This window comes from Sander lucioperca, chromosome 11, assembly GCF_008315115.2.
Source record: "Sander lucioperca isolate FBNREF2018 chromosome 11, SLUC_FBN_1.2, whole genome shotgun sequence".
Taxonomy (NCBI): Eukaryota; Metazoa; Chordata; class Actinopteri; order Perciformes; family Percidae; genus Sander; species Sander lucioperca.
The window spans coordinates 10,005,043-10,030,650 of record NC_050183.1 but is presented as its reverse complement, the minus strand read 5'-3'; the positions used below and the strand labels follow the sequence as shown (position 1 = coordinate 10,030,650).

Sequence of the window (25,608 nt, the reverse complement as noted above, 5' to 3'; positions counted from 1 at the left end):
ACACGGTGCATTTTGTGCCAAAGCAATGATAAATGACTATGGTCATGTGAATAGCTGACCTAATGTTCATATAAATAGTCATATAGTTTGAAGTTTAATATTAATTTGATGATTGTGCCGAAGCGATTGAGAAAGACTGTAACCGCTCTAGGTTGTGACAACGCAACCTGTAACAGGTGACTTTACAGCACAGAGGAGCCTCTTCACAAATCATTCTGCATTATGTCATTTGCTGAACATCTGTGCGTACGGCACGCTCATCTCCCTCCCACCACTGCACTTTGTTCCAGATAATCCTTCATACAATGCTTATTATCCTCCAATGTTTTTCTTTCACTTTTGATGTTTTATATGATGGTTAGGTGGCCACGACATTTTGCAATAATTATGTTTAGCACTATTCACTTTGAGCGGGATGTACAGGAGGGATGTAATTTAAAAAAATGTATCGCCTCTATAGGTGTAATCACCCCAAACACCAACAAACCTGCTCTTTTCATGTAACGACTACTTGTTAGTGATGAAGGCTCAATATAGAGTTCCTAGCTGGGGCGCCTGGGTAGTTCACCTGGTAGGGCGTGCGCCCCATGTACAGACGCTCAGTCCTCGCTGTAACGGCCAGGGGTTTGATTCTGACCCTTGGGCAAAGGGCCGGTTGCGGCCCTTTGCTGCATGTCATTCTCCCCTTTCATGTCTATGCCTATCAAATAAAGGCCTAAAATGCTCCAAAAATAATCTAAAAGAAAATAAATAAAAACGTTCCTAGCGGAGAAGCACAAAGACCAGACATTGCCGGGACTAAATGAAAAATTAATTAATCCCGTCAGTCTTTTACTCTGTGTTTTTTCTCTCTTTTCCAGTTCAGCTTTACACCGTGAGAACACAAAGACTGCCATAACTGAGGAAAACTCCACTCATATCAACTTGGCTCTAGAAGCAGACGGACAGACCGACCGACCGACTACAGAAACAGCCTTGCATCATGGGGATTGCCGTGTACAACATCTCGGCCACCTCGGCCAGAGTGAGCTGGCCGTCGTCCCCCAGCTGCCTGGACACCTTCTACAGCGTCATGTACGACCCAAACTGGAACAGCCTGCTCATGGGCTACAAGCGCAAGAGTTTCATGCACGAGGAACGCATCCCCGTCAGTCAGACCAGCACGCACCTGGCCAACCTCCTCCCCCAGACTGCCTACTTCTTGTGCGTGACGTGTCAGGCAGCCAATCCAGTGCGCGACCAGTGCCAGGTGTTCAGCACTCTGAGTGATGGCAGCGAAGCTCACGACCGGGCCGGGTGGGAGCTCGCCATGGGCGTCTGGCTGACCTGCTGCATCTTGCTCCTGGTCATTGCCGGCATTCTGTTGTGGGGATGTCTCCACACCATCTGCTCCATCCCCAGTCAGGACGCAGACGGCTGCCATGTTGTGACCAACTCAAACCGCCAAGACATGTCTGGATCTGGACGCTTCTACGCTCCCAGACGCACCAGCGAGGACAGCGCCAAACATGCCAGCATCATGCAGCCCACCCTCTCAGTGCAGACCACTGGCAACATAATGACCCAGGACCACGAGCTGAGGACACTCGCTAAGCTGTCTGGCACCGAGCCAGTATGAATCAACTGGATTGAGGTCATCAAAGCATTGTTGTGCCCAGACTGAATTATCCCAGAGTTTTTTCATCCAATGTTTAAATTCTACGGAAGCCCAGAAGGTGTCGTGGAGAAAAAAATTTGAAACTAATCTGTGAATTTTGAATTACTAATCCGTGCTTTCGATGTATTGTCTATCTTGTTTATTATCTTTAATGCACCCACAGTTGTGGCACTCACAATTTCATTGTATGGGTCTCTGTGCAATGACAATAATTGCTCTTGAAACATTACTAATATTAACACAGACACTTTATCATCTGTTCTTCTTGCCGTACTGCAACCAAGACACTGCAAGCTTTATATGTATCACTTTGTGCATCTTGTACAAAAAAAAACAGAGTTTACCTGTTGCAGTCAGACAACTAATCTCAGGCCAACACCATCAGATCTAATTCATATTAGTTTGACTATTTGGAATGGCCAGTATTCTGCTAAAGTACAACAAATTGCTCGCTGAATTAAAAAAAAACATTACCCTGGCGTAGATTAACGCACAGGAGAGCCTGGCAGGGTTGACCAGATTTATTAAAAAAATATATGATGCAATTGCATTGTCAACTGGACAAAGAGACCCTGACGCATCGTGCTATGAAAAATGCATTAATATTACCTCTTAATATACTCAGTAACCGCCCTACTTAACTTCAAGTCTCCAATAAGCCTGGCTATGCGATTCAGGCATCATGTAATTGGTTTGTGGCATGTCTTACTTTATCAGGCTACATTATTATCTGATCTAATTCATATTTATTTGTTATTATTTTGGATCAGGGGTGAGGCAACTTCTTCTTCTTCTTCTTCTGCATGTCAGAGAGCCCTGAACTTTAATTTAGCGACAGTTTCAACGTGTACGTGTTTTGTTATTTAATTGTTTGCCCTTTTGGAACAGCTGTCTGGATGAAAAATCGCTAACAGGTCTGGACATGCAAATGCAACAACATGGGTTTGATTGATGATGGACAGTCAGATATCTGATTTCATGCACATCACGCTACGTCCTCTGATCTAGCACGAATGACGCACTAAATCAAGAGCACAAACTTTTCTCCGTGACACCTGTCAGGCTCTTACTGCGCCACTCCAAAGTTCTCAATGATACATGTTCTGCAAATGCAACACTTGAAACAATGACTCATCCTGTCTATATAATTTGCTCTTGTAAATAAGAAGCTCATGAAAAACTTTTCAATCACAGTGTTCACTTCATCACTTTACCTCGCATATGTTTTCATATATTTCACACATCTTTTACCATAATGATGCTTTCCCATTTGTAATCTATATATATTACTAACGTGATGACTGTTTGGCTTCAACATGTGGACATGAAAGAGGTTATACACACCCAGAAATCAATAAAAATATGCCTTCTTTCCACACATGTAATCCAAGAAATTAAAGCAGTGATGTGGGTGATGAAAGTGTACTGACCTTTGACCCGTACAAGTACTGTGGTTGAGCGTTGGGTGGCTTGTCCCTCTGGAACTCCTGAGAGAAAGGCAGGACAGTGCGCACAAACCTGGACACACAAAGAGATTCATCAAACATGTATCGCTATCATGACCAACATCTGGGTATTTTAGAGGGCTGGGTATCGTTCAAAAAACGGTACCAATATCAATACCGTGACTTCAATACTGGTTCCGAAACGATACGTTTTTCTATACCAATTTTATAAAACAAAAAGAAATGACAACATTACACATTATGGCACAAATCTTTTTATTTATTTTTTTTCAGCTCCTACTACGTGACTGAGTTTTTCCTGCCTGTCTCTACGACATCTAATGTTAGACAGCCAATCAGCAGCATAATTAGATCTTGGTGGAAGCATGCTGCATGCTTACTGGCTCACTGACGCTGATGAGATGTACTCTTAAGATATTGAAATAGGGTACTGAATGACGAGGCATTTTTCGATACTCGATACTTTAAAAGCAATTTGGTCGGTGCTTAAAAAGTGTTGAATTCGGTACCCAGCCCTAGTGTTTAATGCACATGATGAGGCATCAGAGATCTGATTCAGAATGAACAGCGTTTCTTTTTGAAATGTTGGTCTGACCCTGAGCAGGTGATCTAAGAGCTGAGATCACTGTGTGCCGCCTGCATTATGTAATTAATGATTGGTGTTAACTACCAAACGGCCATTAACCATGATGGCAGCACACTGGCAGGAATTCATGTTTTGAAATAGAGTACATTTGGCTTGAAAGCTATTTGGTACTCTTCTCTTTGAAACAAATGTCAGAGTTAATTAGCGAAGTAGTTTACCACCATGACACTTTAGCTCCAGAAAGAACAGGCAGAGTATTGACAGCAACAGCTGACAGTGACTAAACCTAACGCACCTGTTGGTGGAGCCGTTGTAGCAATAGTTGGGCAGGAAGTCATAATTGAGCTCCCAGAAGACGTGCAGTGTTATCCGGCCGTAGGGCGCCGACACATTGTGGTTGGCCTCGCGGAACATGGCGTCCAAGCTATCCAGGGTCAAGTACTTACTGAGGAGCTTGTGTGTCATGCGGTTGATATCCAGGAGACCTTCCAGTTCCTTTAACCAAGTAATACACAGAAAGAATAGTCCACAAGTGTACGCCAACACACACAGTAGTAGAAAACACAAGGATGTTATGTATTTATTAAAAAAAGATTTAAAAAGGAACATACCATTATTGAGGTGAGGTCCTCACTCTCGAAGCGATTGATGGCCAGCTCTAGAGACTTGTAAAGGGCAGCTGAAATCCTCTGAGTGATGAGCCTGTTCAGATCAATGGAGCGGCCTAGAAGCTGAGATACACAACCAGTTAGTTAGACGCAACATGGCGCCGGAATAACGAAGGTGGCAGTACAGAGCGGTCACAATGCATATGATTGGTACCTGGACGTGGCGTTGCTTCAGCAGTGTCTCGTAGCGGTTGGAGGCCGGCCAGGGAATGTTGGCCCCTTGGTTCTTGCAGTCAGCTCTCAAACGTTTGTCAAGCAGAAGACTGAGGGATTCAGATAAACCGAGAAGGAGTCAAGTTACTTGGACGTGGTGTTTCCATCAAAGTGTGATTCCATGTTTTAAATAACAATTTAATGTAGAATGAAAATAAAAAGTGGTTTCCAACATTAACCTACCAGATAACTCCCCATCAGATTAACTCAAAAAACCCTTCATTGACAGCAACAGCCATGTTCCAAATGTGTTCCCTTCAATTAATTACAAGTGGATGCTACAAAACACTACAAAAAGTGGACTTGGACTGGAGTTTCATTGTTCATTTCTTTATACAATTCAATTGACAATGTTTTAAACCTTTACACACCAGGGGCGTTTTTTGTGTGCTATTAATTAGCACATCAATATATTTTTTTGAACAGTTGTTTTAAATACTACGCAGCGATAAAGCGGCGTAGCATGTTTTTAAACAATCTAGATTTTTCTGAGCTTTGCACCGCAGATAAAGTCATCAACCAATAAAACAACAACACAGAGGCACGTAGCCCGAACCTGAATACATGACAGCAACTCCTTTCAACCTTGACAAAGGCAGCACATACCAGTGTAGTCTCGCATCGCCAGACCTTCCTCCACAGCGCTGCAGAGGAGGGTCTGGCTAGTCCACACAGCATTCCCGGATGGGAAAAAAACGTGCTCTGGTTTATTGGCATTTCTTTAAACCAATCACAATCCTCCTGGGCGGTGCTTAGCGCTGGATGGAGTCACGGTGCCTCTGCCAAATAGTCTCAGGAAGGAACTTGTTTTGGTGGAACATGTGTACGTTCAAAAGTAGTTTTAGTCGTGCAACAGAAAACTCAGATTGGACAGATAGTCTAGCTAGCTGTCTGGATTTACCCTGCAGAGATCTGAGGAGCAGTTAACCATAGTCCTCACAAATCCACCAAAGTTTAAAATACCAACACAAAAGAAGCCCAACGCAATGGACATCCGGCCTAAATGAGTGAAATCCGGCGAAATTTTTGGCAGCAACAGAGCAATCCCGGAAGTGGAACGTCGTGGATAGAGAGTAATACCAGAGCCACTCCTTCTGTTCTTACCTTTCACAATAAACGTCCTAGACTGTGTAACGGTTTACTTGCCAGTATGAATATTCCCAGGAGAGCATTTCGCATTTTCGTGCTGTTTATTCATAACGCTCCCAGTGTGAAAAGGTCTTTAGGTTGATTTGGTCAAATTTGCATTCTTACAACTAACACTTGGCAGAAGCTGGATCCTTGAACCATGTATCCATTACTTTTAGTTGTGACTATGAATACATTTACTAAAAGTCTGTATCACACCAATTTAGATGGTTATTTATATAGCCGCCTAAACAGCATAATATGTGTAGATATCTTTTTTAATCAAATCATAATGTCTACTACTCCACAATCTTTACCTGTAACCCCTGGCAACTGCTGAAGTACCCCCTGGGGTACAAGTACCCCTCGCTGGGAATCACTTTATCACGGACACAGGCAAACCCTCCACATCCTTACTTATGGAACAGTATGAAACGCACACATATTTGACCTACCTTCCTGCTAGGATCTTGTAGTAGGCAAATATCTGATCGGCCAGCTTGTAGACAAACTGATCAAAGCACAAGTTCACCTGAAATAACAAGAGAGGTTCAAATTAGTATGTGTGTGAAAAAACATTTTTGAATGTGTGATGACCATCTTAATGGGGAAGAAACCACTATCACTCTGCCACTATTTTGTCTGCAATTTTGAGATGTTGCTCTTTTTTATTTGTATTAATTTAACATAATGTTTTGGTTATTACTAGGGAATGGTGTTTTAGTGGTGGCTTGGTAAGAAAAATAGCTATTTTTTTTCACGACAGAAAACAGATGAACCACAGTGTGTTCCTAACCTCTAATTACAATTTCAACTCTATTTTATTGAATATTTGTTATTGATTCCATTTGTTGACATGAACAACGCTGATCCGTAGGCAGTCCTTTTTTTCACGTTGCCAAATCTTTTATTTCCAACTGCATGTACTGTACGTACATGCACACAAAGCCTATTGTTACTACATTAGTTGCATTTTATAATTACACATTCTGTGTTGTTGCTTCTTAAATCACTTCAAATCATCCAGTACGTACACCAAATATTTTATTACCTCAGCCTCTATTTCGTCATAGAGGAACTGCTTCTTGAATTTGGTCAGGGCGTAGTGTGCACTGTCGTTGTACAAATCCAGGGGATACAGCACATACCTGGAGGGGATTAAAGCAAAAACCTTTATTTAAAACTGCCTTCGTTTGGATTCCCCACAAGTGTTGCACTATGACTGTCTCCAACAGTATGAATACGGGCAGAGATTGGAATATGGCAACTTGTTCAAACGAAGGGAAGCTGACAGAAAGAGCCTCCATGTTGGGTTATAGACTGCTGAAAATGTAGCAGGGTACAAAAGGTGCAGAACCATTATATTTGTCAAACCAGACTAATCCAATCCTGATGACTCATTTCAGTCTTTTCAGACACAAGTCTGGGAAAACCTGTCAAGCATTTTCAGTTGGAAATGTAAAACTTAAATTCAAATTTTAGGGATTAAACACATCAAATTAACATAAGTGAGTGTACTGCACAGCTTATCTCCCAATGTGCTTCACATACTAGAAGAACTGTTCCCACATACTATACAGTCAGCTTCATAAATTGTTGAACAGCAATTTATTTGGGTTCCATAAAATGATACCGTCAATATTAAACATGTATAAAGTTCAATTGCAGAGGTTGGTTTTTTGAGTGAACCGTTGAAGAATTAGAGCACTTATGATTCATGCCAGTTGATGTGCTTAATGGCTTATGTAAAAACCTTCCTCGTATCAACATAATCCTGCAGCAAAGATTTAAAACAAACATGATAACATTTCTGGTTAATCCCAATCGTGGCTTTTACCCAGGGTCCTTCTTGAAAACTTAAGATAGAAGAGACAACCACTGAAGATTCTGAATGCATCTGGCCAGTCACACAACTACCAATCTCACACAACTTTGTCTTGTCAAAATTGAAGCCCAAAATGTTATCCATAAAAGGAACAAACAAGGTTTTGGGACATTGGCAAAAAAAAAAATTTAGATTATTTTTTGGACATTTTAGGCCTGACAGGACAGATACGTGAAATGAGAGAGAGAGAGAGAGAGAGAGAGAGAGAGAGAGAGAGAGAGAGAGAGAGAGAGAGAGAGAGAGAGAGAGAGAGAGAGAGAGAGAGAGAGAGAATGACATGCAGCATAGGGCCGTGGGTCGGAACCGAACCTGCCGCTGCTGCGTTAAGAAGTGAGCCTTCGTACATGAGGCGCACGCGGGCATTTTTAAACCTATAGTTGTTGCTTCTCAATATCCAAAAAAGTGTAAATATCCCAGAGTGTTACACAACAGTTTCTCCAGACCTCGGTGAACTTTAAAAGACAGAGGCCTTGGTTGGTCTAGCTTCCAACTGCTTGATGGATGAACCACATGCTGATTTAGATTATTGGGTTAAAGCTAATACAAGCTAGAGAAAAGCTCAGAGGAAGACGTCAAGATGTCTAAAGAATAATAGGAGGAAATTTAGTAGGAATGAGAGAAGAAAGCGTGTCTACAGCCCAGGAAGCAAAAGCAGCACGTTAGCAGAGCAGCAGCAGCTTCACTGCTCTGTCTGTGTCTACACAGGATGCGTTCAGGCACAGTTTTGAGTGTAGGTCAACCATGTTTTGGCAGCACTCAGAACCCAACCTGCAATCACTACAGTTAGGGGGGAAAACTGGAAGAAATGAAGCTTAAGTGTAAAAAAAATATGCTTTGGGGGCGTTTACACACGAGTAGCGCAAGTGAAACATGAGCTGTTAGCGTGTGTGAGACGAACGACAAAGTGGCTGAAATGTCGCCTTTGTAGACACGCTGTAACATTTGTTAGGAGTGTGAAACTGAAGTGGAGTATTGAAAGTGGAATGCATTATCACAGAACACAAAAAGATGCTGTATGCTCTGCTTACTCCATCATGGACGCTTCCTTGGTCTCCAGGATGTGGTCGGTGAGAATCCAGGGCATGGACATCTCGATGGGGAACTGGATCCTGCGGCCCATTGTGAGCTCCAGGAAGAACTCCCTGAACCAGAGCTGGGAAAGGTCGCAACACTGCTGCAAGGTCTCTGCATTGGAAGAGGAAGAGGAGAGCTTTTACGAGAAACTCTCCATCTTACAGCAGTTCTATAGCAAGCAAAGGGCTCTCAAAGAGCTACGGGGTCAAGCAGTTCCTTTTTCTTACCACTGAAGTTCAGCAGATGGGTGTAAAAGAAGGACTCGCGGTGGAACCTCTCCATGTCCAGGATGGTGGGGCCATCCAGACTGCTGCGCAGAGTCTTCTTAGAGCCACTTTTGTCAGCAATGAGAGACTCCAGCATAGTCCTCACCATGTAGAGCTGTGTAGAAAGAAAAGTAGCATCCTTTAAATACTGGTACTTATATACTTATCTCATTCAAAGATAAGAAGCATTTATTACCAATTTATTACAAGTCATTAAATTACAAGAAATGCAACAAAATTGTGAGTGCCCCTCCCAGCGGTGCTTCAAAGAAGCTAGGTTGCACAAATCCGTATATAACATAAAAACAATCATTCAACAACCAACATTCATCGTTAAACAAGGGCAGGTAGTTTGTGACAATAATAAATACACTGCACAGTTCTTAACAATAATATATTGCGTAAATGTGAAATATTGGTAGCAGAGTAATTATGTGTGTGGCTTTAGAGCCTGGATGGCCTTAGGAAAGAAAGTGTTCATTAGTCTGATGGTTGGTGTTCTGATGGACCCGTAGCGTCTCCCTGAGGGCAGGAAATCAATGAGATGATGGCCAGGGGGAGAACGGTCTTTAATTTAAAAAAATCCCTGTAAGAGGTAGCGGGTGTCAATGTCCTGGAGTCAGGGGAGAGGGCAGCTGATGATTTTCTGTGCGGTGTTGATGACTCTCCAAAGGGCTCTAAGTCGGCTACTGAGCAGCCAGCCTACCACGCTGTGAGGCAGTATGTGATGATTCTCCCTAAGATATTTCTCCCTCAGAACTTGCAGGAAGTGCCGACGCTGCTGTAACATTTTGACAGCAGCTGTGGTGTTGGTAGACCAAGAGAGGTTACCTGATATGTGGATTCCCACAAATTAAAAACTGTGAACTCTTTCAACACACTGTCTATTTATGAAGGAGGGGGGGGGGTATTAGGATAAATTGAGACTAATATCCTCTTATTATATTAGTCTCACCTCTGTACTTCCTGAAGTCTATGATAAGTTTTTTATTTTTTGTTGTTTTTATTTAGTGTCAGGTTGTTGTCGGAACACTGGACCTCGCCTCCCCCCAAGATGAGTCCCACCTCTGTTGTGTCATCTGCAAATTATGTATACAGCTTGTGTAAAAGCTCTTCTCTCTGTGTTGCCTTCTACAGGTCACAGAATATTATCTAATTAAAAGCGACATTTACTAGGAATCTTTAAACCATAGCAAACAGACATCAGCAGGGAGGCTGAAGTGCGTCGAGTTCACCTCAGTGGGCGACATTTTTCTTCCACCCGTTTTTATGATCTTTATCATTTACAACTCAAAGCACTCGAGTTGAATTCTATTGATTCAGGGTAGATACACACAGAAGGTGGTTGTTTAGCTGGGCTTTGTAGTCCTCCACCTGGAATACAGATTAGTTCTTGGAACTGAGCTTTAAGCTGATCTTTGTGGTTTATGCAATATAAGGGATGCTACTACAAAACGCCAATTTGTGTGTGATTATATATATATATATATATATATATAAACATACCAGCACAGATGATTAGTATTCAGCACGGTGTTGTATGGATTTAAATAGAGCCGTACAAGTGTACTCTAAAGAAGAATGACGTATTAAAAGTCTTCCAGAAAGACCTGAAGAGAGAACAGTACAGAATACCGAGCAGGCTGGTTTATGAGGCGCAGCCGCCCTGCCTGAGATTTTCCTGGCTTATATATTATCTCTCTTAACATGGAATATTTCAACTTTGACATGACCTGAGCTCAAATCTGAAAAGCTACAGGGGCATGGAGCTTCATAAGCCTGATTACTGTGCTGGGTCAGTGTGTAAGGTCGTGGGAAAGGATAACGATAGTAAAAGGTTAATGCGAGGTGTGTTTCAGAATGGGTTTATAAGCAGAGGCGCAGAGGTAAGACCTGTGTACTGGAGGGCCCCACTGCTCGGCGAGGAACCTTGATATCAAAGCCACCCTTGGGATCTTTTTCTCCCCGGAGGGCAGGGTCGTTGTGTGGCTCCCGGCCGGTCTCCCAGTCACACACTGTCTTCCGGATGGCCTGGAGGACGCTGCAATGAGAGGACAATTCAAAAACTGAGTTTTCTAGTCAACCTTTGGAATTGTTGCACACAACTTCCCTTGTGAATTATGAATGTGATAAAGAAAATTATCTTTAAAAAAATGTTGTTGCTAGTGACAAATTAGCTGGAGGGCCTTAGCAACTCAGTAGAGTTCTTTTTTTTTTTTTTTTTTTTTTGCACAACAGAGATTTCTAAGGGAGCAGCTGCACAGAAGTTCACTGGAGCATTCTGGGGAATCTGCAGGAAAACAGATTCACCATCACCTCCAAAATTACGATACCTCCAAAAGCAATATGGTTATGTATGGCTATGAAAACAGTAATACTTTAAAGTTCAGATTTTTAAATTTGTGTCAATGGCCCAAAAAAGGAATATTTCTAGTATTATTCAACCTTTGTTTGGACACTTGAGGGCAGCAGAAACGAGCTATAAACAACGTTGACATATCACCTTTTTAGTTGATATTGCGAACATATTAGCAAAGAGTTTCTGTCCACCTGATGAATGCAAGTCGAATATTCACTCTCCATTTAGCTGGGTTTTACTCCACCAGCGTCTCAGGGAAATATCTGGCTCTTACTGTGTTGGTTCACCAGTTAGTTGCTAACTTTACGACAGGTAAAGATAGCAACTGTATGAGCACTGTTTAATGCTAAGAAGCTTGCATAATGTGAGGTTTTTTTTAAGAGCTTTTTCACTGACAACAGCTGCCTGCTGCTGTTGAAAAACTAAGCTATGAGAACGGTGAACCAAAAAGTAAAGTTACAGGTCAGAAAATCTAAACAAGTGGCTGAAAAATGCTAATAAGCTGTATAGAGTTGAGAAAAACTGCAGTCAGGAGATATGCATTTGTAGGTTCATCACTACGATTGACGCCTTCCACATTATGCATCCTTAATTGAATCATTGTTATCAAAAATGTTAGTATAAAATCAAAAAAAAATACTCTCAAGTCTGCCTCTATTCAGTTCATTGGCCAGTAGTGCCACTCGGCCTCAGCTCAGTCAGGGAGTACAAGTGCAAAGTTTTTTGCATTCTCAGGTACAGGGATTGAATAATTCACACATCCATGCCTTTGGGTGATGATGATAACCCAATAATATATGTATGGGTGCTGTGTGACAATCTGCAGCTGAGATGTGATTACTGTGATTACTTGAGTGATTTTGACTGTGGTGCAGTCCAAACCTCTGGATGACATTCTTCTTCTTCTTGATGGCTTGTCGCAGTGGTTCGCGCAGAGTAACCTGAGCAAAGTCCTGCAGAGCCGAGTAGATGGTGTGGCGGATGGCGTGATTGAACACACTCTCCATGCGTCCCATCAACACCTGCAGTCCCTTTATCATTGCCATCACCTGCCAAAAGCACAACATTTAATCAGTGACGAGACCACCAGTAGTTCAAAAACACCTATGTGTGCGAAGAAGTCGTAACTGACCTCCACAAGAGCAAACTTCTCCTCGCATGTGTAGTTGTATCTGGTGGCTCTCTCATACTCCTCAGCGTTGTCAGGGCACTCTTTGTTTGAGTACTTGTCGGTTGGATGAACTAGTTTCCAGGAGTACTGTGGGGGAAGTCCGAAGATTTTTAAGAGATGTCAAAAAAAAAAAAAAACAATATTTAACAACCATAAATCAAATCGGGGAGTAATGTGCTATCCATTGAAGCCATACCATATTGACCCAAATATAAGACGACCCTGATTATAACGATCCCCTCTTTTTCAAGACTCACTTTTGGAAAAAGGCTTTTTGAAGACCAAATCTTGTTTTTATAATGAAATTACTTTATTTGAAAATAATGATATTAAAAACACATTAAATACACTAAGATAGGCTGTGGTTTTTAACATCTTTTAAATAAATAAAATCATGTTTTTTTTCACATTTAAACTAAATAAAATGTAATCACATTTGTAAATGAACAACTTATGGTATTTACCTCAAATAACATAAAAAATTAAGTAAACTGTAGTCTATTGGTGGGCCTGTTTCTAATACCAATTAGCTTGTTCAAGTTTATTTTAGTGAAAATAGAGTTGCTTTCTGCCAGCCGTTGCACAGCCGTTGCACAGCTTCAGCAGCGTCCCCAGACAGACACATGGACAGAAATAGGCGTCTGCGTCCCGAGCCGCACTTTACACAGCACAACACACACTCAGTGCTTCAGTTTACATTAACGTAGTCGGGCTCGGGTCGGGTTTGGACATAAAAAACATATTGCTTGTCGTATTCTGGTCAGGCTCGGTTACTACTCTTTAGTTAGGACAGAAATATGTGGTCCGAGCCACAGTTCACTGTTACTATCGTCACTTCCATGCTGCAACGTGGTTTCACCGGCTCGTCATCCTTTTTCAGATGTATTTCCAGGAAAAAAAATAAATGTATTTATTTGTATATGTATTATTTACTTATATTTGGGCCAATACGGTAATTATACTTGAAGACCCTTTGCAAGTCTTTGCAGTGTCTAAGAATGTACACAATAAATACAAAGTAATCAATAAGATCTCAACTATAGCTCAACAGAAATTATTAGAGATCAGACTTTTTTTTCCTTTCTTTGCAATATGTGCTTCCTCACCACTTCCATGACGTGAGCGCTCCACTGGGAGAGCAGCTGGATGCCCTGCAGGGCCAAGTCAAACAGCTTCCTGTACTCAGCATCAGTCTTTTGGGCTTCCTGACGCCCTGATCCGGTCACCACCTACATGGACACAGATTAACACACTTTACCATGCTGAACCTAACGCTGACTGCCCACACCATGAAATCCTGACTTGAAAGAAGAAGAAGTGGAAAAACCTAATGAAACGTATTGAGTGAGAAAGAAAAAAAACGGGAGAAAATTGCACCATTCAGGATGTGACCAATACAATGATTTTCTCATGCTGGACAATTTCTGTCCTCAGTGTGTCAGCAATTCTGAGCCACAGGTCAGTCAGTTACATTTCCATCTGAATCACACTGAATTGTGACTCATGGAAATCCACTGGGGCAAGACATCTGCTGAAAAGCTTGTTACATCACTGCTGGGAATTCAAACTCTCACATAAGAAAAAGCATTTGAAGCCTACTTGTACAGAAGATTGTCTGTCAAAACAGCCAGGTGGTGGATGTACTTTTCATTTTTTGAATGGGCTTATATCTGAGTAAAAGGTGAACAATAGCATGCAATGTATTGATCCACCCTTCAGCAGTATCAGCATATGCTCGCTTCAAAGACAATCTAACACCTCGACGACGATCGGAGTACCCGAGTGTCTCACTTTAAGCCCTAAGAATTCACTATTCATACTGACCTCGCTGTTGCTATAGCGAGCGAGCTCCGAGATGAAGCGCATATGATCCTCACGGATCTGAATCATCTGCTCGCAGATGTTGTACTGGGGGCTGCTGGATATAGACGTGCAAGTCCACCTAGGGGGTAACAGAGAGTGATTGCAAAAAAAAACACAGGGATTATTGGAGAATAATCATAGATGTGGGTTGTGGCTAGAAGGGATACAGCTACGGACAGTAAGTTACGCAAAATCTAATCTAATATAATTTTAATACTTTCACCCAGGAAATGTGTGTTTTCTCCTCAGGAGTGTTTTAATCCAAACCACGATCTTTTTCCTAAACACTTTTTCTCAGTTAAACGCTGTAGCTGTATCCCTTCTAGCCACACCATGTGTTTGATATTCACAACCAATACTTGTAAGTAGGATAAAATGTTTGGTTATATTCTCTTCCAGTGGGTTGTTCATAATTAAAAAAACAACAACAAAAAACCCACTAGCATAGTATAACTTTTTTGGATGTTAAGTGGTACAACAAAAGAAAGAAAACAGACCATTTTACTTTTACTCTCTTACTTATTTGACAGTCGCAGCTCATAGACACCCCCTGATCATATACAACGTGTGTTTTCCTCTGACCTAGATTTGTTCTCCTCAAAGTGAGCACTGGTCTTGATGTACCGGGACAACTCAATCTGCATGTCGCCAAACAGAGGGACCACCTGCAGTTGCTGTGAACACCAAGAACAAACAGATTTTCATATTTGTACTATATTAAACAAAGGGAGATGGTATTATTTTTTTGGTTTAATGAACTGATTAAATGAGAAAGTGCAAATAAAAAAATACTGAAAAATATTAAGAACCATCCCCAATCATAACAAGTAAAGCAGTTTATTTTCAGTTATTCTCTTGTGTACTTATACACTTATTTCAAAGGAATACTCAAAACAAGCATTAAGGATAATGTGCAATGAGATTAAATGTATATTAGAGCTAAAATGATTAGTCAATGAATCACTGAGTTGATCGACAAAAAAACATAAAATCGCTATAACTATTTCCTTGTTGGTAACATCTGATATTAACCATCATTAAAAATTGTAAATGGTTTATGGTGAGTTGGGAATTTGTATTTATACTGTAGTATGGTGAAATATAGCCCAAATAGGCAAAATATGCTATTATATATATATATATATATATATATGTTAGACGGATTATAGATTATAGATAGATAGATCAATTTGTATTGTGATTTTCATTTATTGCGATTCTAGAAGTATTGCGATTCGTCAGTATTGCGATTTTCTTTTTCTTCTTTAACAAAAACAAAAGTTGCAATATATATATTTTTTAAGATTATTTGTTGGGCATTTTAGGCCTTGATTTGTATAGGACAGCTTAGACATGAAAGGGGAGAGAGAGGGGGGAATGACATGCAGCAAAGGGCCACAGGTCGGAGTCAAACCCGCGGCCTCTGCGTCGAGGAGTAAACCTCTATATACTGGCGCCCGCTCTGTCAGGTGAGTTAACTAGGCGCCCATTACACATATATTTGACATATGTGTGTGTACACTTCCATACCTTGAAAAACTTGTCGATCTTGGTCAGGTTTATTCTCTTCTTGGCATCTAGCTTGTAGATGTTGCTGCTGTTTCCATCCATGAGGTACAAGCCAAACCCCATTACCTAGGAAGTGGAACAGTGGTTCCATTACTGTCAACAACGCTCCAGAAAAATTGAATGAGTAGTTTAGAATGAGTGAGATCACATATATATATTTGTCTACACTCTTTACTTTCATTTCAAAGATCTAGAGGGAAAAAGTCAATATAGTACACCACAAACCTCTCAAACTACATTTATATGCTGCTGTTTTAAGTGCTTGTGTACGTTAGCCTGCCTTTCCTAAGCTATGTGAGAGTGTGAACGTGTGTTTGAGTAGGAAAATGGGATGGGTGGGACAGGTACAATATCACAGGTCCTTTTCACGTTTATTACGGCCCCTGTCATTTTGTAACTCTGTATGATTCTGTGCAAAAAAAACAAAGACATTTTAGACTAAGAATGAGTGAGATCACAGAAGCATTCATTAATCAATCCCCACTTGCAGGTGCAGGGCCTTACTTACTTTGAGCAGCATGTGTTTCTCATTGGGAGTGAGGTACATCTTGTCCTCGTAGTAGTCGACACACAGGTTGACAATGTCTGCCAGCAGCTCCTCATATCCATTAATCACTTCCAGCTGCTGCTGCAAAGACTGGCAGACAGTACACAATAGATTGAATATTAAATTAAAATTGTATAAATTCACTCTTTTCCTCATTGCATGTTCTCTCTCTCTCTAACACAGGGGTGTCAAACTCATTTTAGTTCATGGGCCACATACCCCTAATTTGATTTCAAGTGGGCCAGTCCAGTAAACCACTCTAGAAAGATCAGACACAGAGTTTTCTTGTCAGCTTGATGTTGGCAAACGCAAGTTGCTTCAGCTACAACAGCCATTGTAGGAAAAAAAAATAATGTTACAGACCCGGGAGAGAAGGGTAATATTCTGAGAAAAAACTCTGAAATGACTAAAGTCGTAAATTTACGTAAAAAGAACTTGGATATTCTCTGAGATTAATGTGATACATTTGGAATTGGAATTAATTACTTCTTTGCCATTTTCACACTTTGCAAAGTCATCCAGTGGGCCTGATTGGACCCTTTGGCGGGGAGGTTCTGGCCCACGAGCCGTATGTTTGACACCCCTACTCTAACAGGATGTACATTGTGATAATAGCAAGGCAAGAAAACTGGAGCCTATCACTCTGTGGCTTTGGCCTTTTTACTGACAAAATTTCAAATGCCATGTTTTTTTTTTTGCAGATGTTCCAGACCTGTCTGGGAACCCTGAAACAAGTTTAAGAAAACAGCAGCAACACCACCCAGCTGTTGGTGAAAATGATCTAATCATAATAATGTTGAATGAACAGTATGATGCACATCTGACCAACCTGAGTGATTTTGTTGTGGTTTGCCAGGAACATGGACAGGTTCTGAGACTCCTGGATGGATGAAGGCTCAGACATTTTTCTGAGGAACTGGGCGGCACTGGGCGAAGGTAAGAAACAAACAAAAAAAACAATCACACCAAGCTAGATTAAACATCTTTCTCCTATTAGTCTAATACAGAGGTTTTCAAGGCACCTCCCCAGGCCGCCCCATGCAGACTGAGTCCTTGGCAGCTGCATCTCCTCTCTTTCTCTGTCTCTCCACTTCCTGTCACTGTCCAGCTGCTCTATCAAATATTAAGAAATTTATAAAATGCAGTCTTCAAATTCATTCATTCATCTGACTCTCACACACCATAATGGTCCATAAATCCACTTAGAAATAACAGAAAATAGACGATTCTCCATGCCTTCCTTAAAGCTGTGGTAGGCAATTTATTTTTTGCGTTGTTAGGTAAAAAATCCAAAATAATCTTTTAGTATATTGTAATTCAAGTGGTCTGAGAGAAAACTAGACTTCCGCACTGCTCTGTTTTCAGGCTTCAGAAAATCTTCCCGTCAGAGGAGACTTTGGCCAATCACAGGTCACAGAGAGAGAGCATTCCTATTGGCTGTTCTGTCCATTCACTGCCTATGCGACAAAAAGGGGAAAAGGGGGAGCTGCAGGATGAGGTCTCACTCGACTTCAAATTCTGGCGTTTTTTTTTTTTTTTTTTTTGTTTGCATTCTACTCACTGCAGCTTTATGAATCATTGTGTTTGTTTAACAGAGGTGTGATATTAAAATATGACAATATTTCTCGTCGAGGTGAAAAGTTGTCTCGTGATATCAGTACACAAGTGCAGACCAGCAGCCAGCATGGAGTCTGGCTATGACCTGGAAATATTAGCATAGAAGATCCCCCCCGCCCATTCTTCAAAGTTGACTCCGAGTTAACTTTTGCAGAGCGATAGCGGAGTTGCAGTTGGAAAAAGTTTGTGTCAGTGTCTCGTCATATTTCGACGATATTTCGTTTATATTTCCCAGTAATTCCAAAGTAATCCAGTGGTAGTTGTAGATCAACGGGAACATTGCAAACCGGAATTGTTAATAGCTGATTGGGCATACTTTTAATGGTGCCAATCAGCCAAATCGTTAACAAATAAAGGCTTAGAAAAACACAGATCACAGCTTAATCACTGAATCCATGCCATTATACTTCCTGTTTACATCGCCAAAACTATGGGAACTGTAGTTTGAAAACATACTAGCTCATTATATTTCTGGAACACTTACACACTCGTCTATCCATACATATACAGCTAGTTACTATTTCCCCTGTTGAAAACGTGGTTATCACAAATATGTTTAAGCAGTGAGGTATAGGAGGACATAGAGAATGTCTTAATGGGCGCTGAGTGATGCTGCCATCTAGTGTCTGTGGTTATCAAGTGTGTGACTGTATGCACTTTCAATGTTCCTGAATACCGTTTGTAGGCGGAGTGGTCGTTCTTGACGCTGCATTTCATGTTCTTCAGCTCATCCAGCACAGCGAACATGTTGATGAACTTTCCGAGGGTTAGCAGGTATGCCTCGGAGACAAAGTCTTTTCTGCGCTCGATGTGACAGAGACGACGGACTTCTCCGCAGAAACGGTCGATTGCTGTGCGCTTAAAGAGAGAAAGAGGAGAGAGAAATGATTAGTTTTTTGCAACTTGGCCAGTAGGCCGTCAAGCAGAGTCCCCGCTGAATGTAGAATCTAATTCACCTGGAAGTACATGAAATTCATCAGCTTGGTGACTTCCGGCTCCAGGACCTCCACTGTCTTCTCGTAGATCTCCACTCTGTTGGGCTGTTCGTTGCATTTCACCTAAGAGAGAAAAAGACAAACGGTAAAACAGGAAGAATTGTTATGGTAAAGTATAATCTGGAGATTCTTTTCTGGATTAACTGTTTTGTCTACAACATGTCAGAAAAGTGTTATAAAAGTGCCACAATCACAATTTTCCAGAGTGACACATTTAAATTGCGTATTTTGTCCCACCAACAGGCCCAAACCCAAAGATATTCAATTTACAGTGATATCAGACAAACATTATGAGACAGACATAGTCTGCCGATCCTCAAATTCTAGAAGCTGGAATCATTTCCGCTTGGAAAATGACTAAATGGTTAATAGATTTTCAAAATAGTTCATCATTTTCTGTCAATAGATTGACTAATTGTCTCATGAGAGCACACAATGTTACCAGACACACAGTGATCACCTGTGGTATTGCACGCGAGCAGCTCCTCCAGGTGTAGAGCATGATGGCGTACTCCTGCCCCTCCTCCAACATCACATTCTAATTCAACAAACAAAACCAGTCAGTCTCATCGATAACTGAAGATCACCACATCATCAAAAAAAAAGAAATTCAAACTCACATTTTCTAAACTATATCCAGACACAAAACAAGACACATAAGGACTACAAAAGGCATGCACTATTGCTTCTTTTCTAGGTCATTTAATCCCAGTGGGTGGCAGGAAAGTGAATTAGTGCTTCCAAGCCAGCCGTGCCTTCATACAAAGTGCTGTTTGATTCAGACCCCGAGCAATTATCCCTCACTAATTAGACACAAAGCCCTACTATTCTTGTTAAGAGATGGTCCAAAGCATCGGTTTGTCCCCGGGCCATTTGCTCCTGGGCCTGGATCCTAGAAGCTGCCTGCTAGACAATACCAAATGCTCTGGTAGGAAAGGCAGATCCTGTTCACAACAAGGCCTTGACCCCATTATGGTGGATTCATGTTTCCCACCAAGTCATAACTGAGGTTAGAGAGAACTTGACACTGAAAAATGAATCGCTAAAAAGTGATTCCCCAGAGGTGGGACCCTTCTACTGTACCATGCTGGAGTGGACGGTGGCCTGCTCAATGTATCTGGCGATGCCAGTGACGAACGCATTTCGGTCCTCAAAGTTGGTGTTGAAGTTGGGCTGTGGGAAGATGGGAAATTATGTTTACAAAAATGACACTAAGGTATATAACATAATATTAAAAATGTTAGTATGGGAGCGCCCTAAATACATTTTGCCTGGAAATGTGTTTGAAAGTGTTTCCTAATCAGTCAGCCAGAATGGTGCATTCATGTGCCATCATTAGTGAGCTTGTGCATGTAATGGTTTTTTGCAGCCTCCCACTAATACATTCTTATCCTGTTAGAAACACTGGCTTCTTTCATCTTTTGTAATGTAACACAGAAAACTAGATCGTTTCGCAATCAAGTTTCCAAATAACAACTGGAAATCAATATGTTCACCTGTTGGATCTCCCAACAGCCCGGGGGCACTCTTTAAAATAATATTGATATTGGTATATTATATTTTGATCAATTAAACCAATTGGGAAATATACCAATGTAGATATTGTAACTTATTTGTTTGCAATTTACATTTTTGTTTATGGCTTATGGGTTGGTTCTCATAGCCATTCTAAACCAACTGCAGCAGTTTATTTCTCTTAATTAAATATATTTCATTATTTTATTTAGGGACAGTGTCTTCTAGTTTTTTCTGTTTTATATATGTACAGTATATGTACTGATCTATACATGATCCTATGGCATTTGCAGGAAATATTGATATCATAAAGCTATCTGTGGTTGATCAAGCCGCGTCCAGATGGACGATTTGAAACTCTTGCTGTACTAGAACTGAAAGTTAGGAAGGGGGATAGTGTGGTAGATAAGGATAAAGTAGTGGAGGAAGTTAGAGTTATGGGTTTCTGAATGGGGGAAAAGAAAAGGGAAGTTTCACTTTAATATAACCTTTGTTGCCATGGTGCCAAATTTATTCAGAAAATGAACAACACTTCATATATTCACTATCGGTTGTAAATGTATACATAATATGTACATGTCCACACTTGTGTATGAATGTATGTTCATGTCCGTTACCATAATTTTGGTTGACTATTAACTATTTTACTCTTATTTTATGTAAGTGCAGCACATGAAATGTCTCCATGTCTGTTTATCCCCCACAACAGAAATTAGGGATGCACCAAATCCAGGATTCGGTTCAGATTCGGCCGAATATTGGGCTTTTTGACTTAGAATTTCTTCCCAGTGAACCGAACCCTACTCTTGCACTCCGCGCGCTACACTGGTCGACGTAATGACGCCGACGTTGATTACGGGAAGGTGTTTACGTAGGTGGAGCATTCAATGCAGTAGGCTGTGAGAAAGTGAAAATTTATTTTTATTTTATTGGTTTATTTGATAGGGACCAAAATAAATAATAATAATAAAAATGGAACTCGGTAGCAGAAAAAGTGTAGTTTGGCAGTACTTTCAGTCAAAAGAAGGCCATTCAAGTCCAGCTACATGTTCAATTAACAATGCTGATTAGTCTGGTGGTGGCGAGGACCCTAAACTATACACAACATCACCGCTGTTACAACATCTGGTATGAAACATCTGAAAGAATACGAGTTGTGCATGAAGGAATCTACAGACAGCAGCCAAAATGCAGCAACTTCAGGTACGGTAAGGAAGGACAGTCACTGTTTACTTCATTAATGTGTTTACTGTGTTCATGGACTGAGGATGGGACGAGGATTCAGCAGAATCTTAACCAGTGGATTTGGTATTTGGTCGAAGCCCAAAAATCTGGATTTGGTGCATCCCTAACAGAAATAATCCAACACAAACCAAAAGTATGTAGTAGTAGTATGTAAGTACTGTGTGATAGCGCCGATAGCGCAGTAGCAGCCGAGAGGAGTTTCCATCAGGCAAGTGTTATTTAAATATACTTCTGGTGTAGTTACAAACTTTCGAATGCCTCGTTTTATAAGTACAGAAACTATTTGTACTACTGTAGAAGTTTGGTATCATTCCGGGCATTATTAGTGGGGTAATTTACGAGATACAAACGTGGATCCATTAGCGCCTGCACTAAGCTAACCAGCTGATAACGCTAACTCCACCAACGTTATAACAAGGGAACAAAGCTTATGGGGGGGTGTTTGGCTCGAGGTCAAGGTGCAAAGCAGCCTAGGGTGAAATTACTCCCAACCATCACTTTAATAAATCCTGCATATTGACATTGTATTATAGTTTAATTTATCCGTATCTTACATATTGTAATTGTTGTATGGGCCAGTAAATATTCCATATACTTGCACAAACTTCATTTAATCCAGAAACAATTCGTTAGAATTGCTACAAATTCAAAGCTCATCCTTCTTCTTATTCTTTAAGCTTAAATACTAACTATCTATAATATAATCATTCTGAAAACATGTTTTTATCTATAGGGTTAAATATCAGGGCCACACCATAGCAGACCATTTCAAACAATTTTTTATAATAGCGCAAATATTCATTCAATGTCAACGAGACAATCAAGTTTGCTGTACTTTCCTCCTTCTCATACCACCAGAGGGCAGCACTTTAGAAAATACAAAGGTGTTTTACAATGGAATAATAATAATAATAATAATAATAATAATAATAAGTACATACACCTGACATGCAGCTCAGAAAAATTGTACCCAGTGGATATCCTGACTGGCAGCTATTGATTTACCAGCTTTTTGAACTCTTCTTCGGTTTTTATTATTCAAAATCGCCTGCCTTTATCTGTAATCATAAGTCTTGTTATTTTGTTCCTTTTATTATCATCATTTTCTTTTTACCAAATTAAGTTTAAGCCTGTAATTATTTCTGTAATTATATTTCTTATTCAAATTTCACCATATTGAGTTTATTTCATGTCCGTTTTTATTTTTATTTCCTGTAAATTAGGTTCTAGTGACCAGGGGGCTGTTTCACAAAAGCAGAATTTATAAATCCAGGATAACTGATAAAGCGAGGCTTGACCTAGTCTAATCTGTGCAGCCTGGCTTGGTGCGTTTCACGAAGGCCAAGTCAGGCTGAGGAGGAGAGACTAGGTGGAGTCAGGCTGAGGAGGAGAGACTAGGTGGAGTCAGGCTGAGGAGGAGAGACTAGGTGGAGTCAGGCTGAGGAGGAGAGACTAGGTGGAGTCAGGCTGAGGAGGAGAGACTAGGTGGAGTCAGGCTGAGGAGGAGTCAGACTGAGGAGGAGAGACTAGGTGGAGTCAGACTGAGGAGGAGTCAGACTGAGGAGGAGAGACTAGGTGGAGTCAGACTGAGGAGGAGAGACTATGAGGAGGAGAGACTAGGTGGAGTCAGACTGAGGAGGAGTCAGACTGAGGAGGAGTCAGACTGAGGAGGAGAGACTAGGTGGAGTCAGACTGAGGAGGAGAGACTAGGTGGAGTCAGACTGAGGAGGAGTCAGACTGAGGAGGAGAGACTAGGTGGAGTCAGACTGAGGAGGAGAGACTAGGTGGAGTCAGACTGAGGAGGAGAGACTAGGTGGAGTCAGACTGAGGAGGAGAGACTATGAGGAGGAGAAACTGAGGAGGAGTCAGACTGAGGAGGAGTCAGACTGAGGAGGAGAGACTAGGTGGAGTCAGACTGAGGAGGAGAGACTATGAGGAGGAGAAACTAGGTGGAGTCAGACTGAGGAGGAGAGACTATGAGGAGGAGAGACTAGGTGGAGTCAGACTGAGGAGGAGAGACTAGGTGGAGTCAGACTGAGGAGGAGTCAGACTGAGGAGGAGAGACTAGGTGGAGTCAGACTGAGGAGGAGTCAGACTGAGGAGGAGAGACTAGGTGGAGTCAGACTGAGGAGGAGAGACTATGAGGAGGAGAGACTAGGTGGAGTCAGACTGAGGAGGAGTCAGACTGAGGAGGAGAGACTATGAGGAGGAGAGAGTAGGTGGAGTCAGACTGAGGAGGAGTCAGACTGAGGAGGAGAGACTAGGTGGAGTCAGACTGAGGAGGAGTCAGACTGAGGAGGAGAGACTAGGTGGAGTCAGACTGAGGAGGAGAGACTAGGTGGAGTCAGACTGAGGAGGAGTCAGACTGAGGAGGAGAGACTATGAGGAGGAGAGACTAGGTGGAGTCAGACTGAGGAGGAGTCAGACTGAGGAGGAGAGACTAGGTGGAGTCAGACTGAGGAGGAGTCAGACTGAGGAGGAGTCAGACTGAGGAGGAGAGACTATGAGGAGGAGAGACTAGGTGGAGTCAGACTGAGGAGGAGAGACTAGGTGGAGTCAGACTGAGGAGGAGTCAGACTGAGGAGGAGAGACTATGAGGAGAAGAGACTAGGTGGAGTCAGACTGAGGAGGAGAGACTAGGTGGAGTCAGACTGAGGAGGAGAGACTAGGTGGAGTCAGACTGAGGAGGAGTCAGACTGAGGAGGAGAGACTATGAGGAGGAGAGACTAGGTGGAGTCAGACTGAGGAGGAGAGACTAGGTGGAGTCAGACTGAGGAGGAGTCAGACTGAGGAGGAGAGACTATGAGGAGGAGAGACTAGGTGGAGTCAGACTGAGGAGGAGTCAGACTGAGGTGGAGTCAGACTGAGGAGGAGAGACTAGGTGGAGTCAGACTGAGGAGGAGTCAGACTGAGGAGGAGTCAGACTGAGGAGGAGAGACTAGGTGGAGTCAGACTGAGGAGGAGTCAGACTGAGGAGGAGTCAGACTGAGGAGGAGAGACTAGGTGGAGTCAGACTGAGGAGGAGTCAGACTGAGGAGGAGTCAGACTGAGGAGGAGAGACTAGGTGGAGTCAGACTGAGGAGGAGAGACTATGAGGAGGAGAGACTAGGTGGAGTCAGACTGAGGAGGAGAGACTAGGTGGAGTCAGACTGAGGAGGAGTCAGACTGAGGAGGAGAGACTATGAGGAGGAGAGACTAGGTGGAGTCAGACTGAGGAGGAGAGACTATGAGGAGGAGAGACTAGGTGGAGTCAGACTGAGGAGGAGAGACTATGAGGAGGAGAGACTAGGTGGAGTCAGACTGAGGAGGAGAGACTAGGTGGAGTCAGACTGAGGAGGAGTCAGACTGAGGAGGAGAGACTATGAGGAGGAGAGACTAGGTGGAGTCAGACTGAGGAGGAGTCAGACTGAGGAGGAGAGACTATGAGGAGGAGAGACTAGGTGGAGTCAGACTGAGGAGGAGTCAGACTGAGGTGGAGTCAGACTGAGGAGGAGAGACTAGGTGGAGTCAGACTGAGGAGGAGTCAGACTGAGGAGGAGAGACTAGGTGGAGTCAGACTGAGGAGGAGAGACTATGAGGAGGAGAGACTAGGTGGAGTCAGACTGAGGAGGAGTCAGACTGAGGAGGAGAGACTAGGTGGAGTCAGACTGAGGAGGAGAGACTAGGTGGAGTCAGACTGAGGAGGAGTCAGACTGAGGAGGAGAGACTATGAGGAGGAGAGACTAGGTGGAGTCAGACTGAGGAGGAGTCAGACTGAGGAGGAGAGACTAGGTGGAGTCAGACT

The 25,608-nt window shown here is 42.1% G+C and overlaps 2 protein-coding genes across 3 annotated transcripts in view; one reads left to right on the top strand and one right to left on the bottom strand.

Annotated features, from left to right (window-relative positions):
- The window catches only part of LOC116057011 (fibronectin type III domain-containing protein 9), a 3,753-nt gene extending 1,571 nt beyond the window's left edge, over nt 1–2,182 (top strand). Inside the window, exon 2 of the mRNA XM_031309429.2 lies at nt 861–2,182. Coding sequence (XP_031165289.1) covers nt 983–1,618 — 636 coding nt within the window. The 5' untranslated portion in view covers nt 861–982 and the 3' untranslated portion in view covers nt 1,619–2,182. The remainder of the gene's footprint in view (nt 1–860) is intronic.
- Nucleotides 1–25,608, bottom strand: part of cyfip1 (cytoplasmic FMR1 interacting protein 1) — a 60,313-nt gene that overhangs the window by 18,935 nt on the left and 15,770 nt on the right. For both annotated transcript variants that reach the window (XM_031309423.2, XM_031309424.2), the window contains exons 3-23: nt 20,148–20,237; nt 19,525–19,602; nt 19,026–19,127; nt 18,746–18,927; nt 17,282–17,378; nt 16,414–16,542; nt 15,867–15,971; nt 14,919–15,010; nt 14,298–14,415; nt 13,580–13,702; nt 12,435–12,560; nt 12,185–12,351; nt 10,837–10,984; nt 8,905–9,058; nt 8,632–8,788; nt 6,770–6,866; nt 6,174–6,250; nt 4,532–4,640; nt 4,321–4,440; nt 4,005–4,204; nt 3,088–3,175 (exon numbers count right to left, since the gene is read on the bottom strand). In XM_031309423.2, the coding sequence (XP_031165283.1) occupies nt 3,088–3,175; nt 4,005–4,204; nt 4,321–4,440; nt 4,532–4,640; nt 6,174–6,250; nt 6,770–6,866; nt 8,632–8,788; nt 8,905–9,058; nt 10,837–10,984; nt 12,185–12,351; nt 12,435–12,560; nt 13,580–13,702; nt 14,298–14,415; nt 14,919–15,010; nt 15,867–15,971; nt 16,414–16,542; nt 17,282–17,378; nt 18,746–18,927; nt 19,026–19,127; nt 19,525–19,602; nt 20,148–20,237 (2,559 nt within the window). The remainder of the gene's footprint in view (nt 1–3,087; nt 3,176–4,004; nt 4,205–4,320; nt 4,441–4,531; nt 4,641–6,173; nt 6,251–6,769; nt 6,867–8,631; nt 8,789–8,904; nt 9,059–10,836; nt 10,985–12,184; nt 12,352–12,434; nt 12,561–13,579; nt 13,703–14,297; nt 14,416–14,918; nt 15,011–15,866; nt 15,972–16,413; nt 16,543–17,281; nt 17,379–18,745; nt 18,928–19,025; nt 19,128–19,524; nt 19,603–20,147; nt 20,238–25,608) is intronic.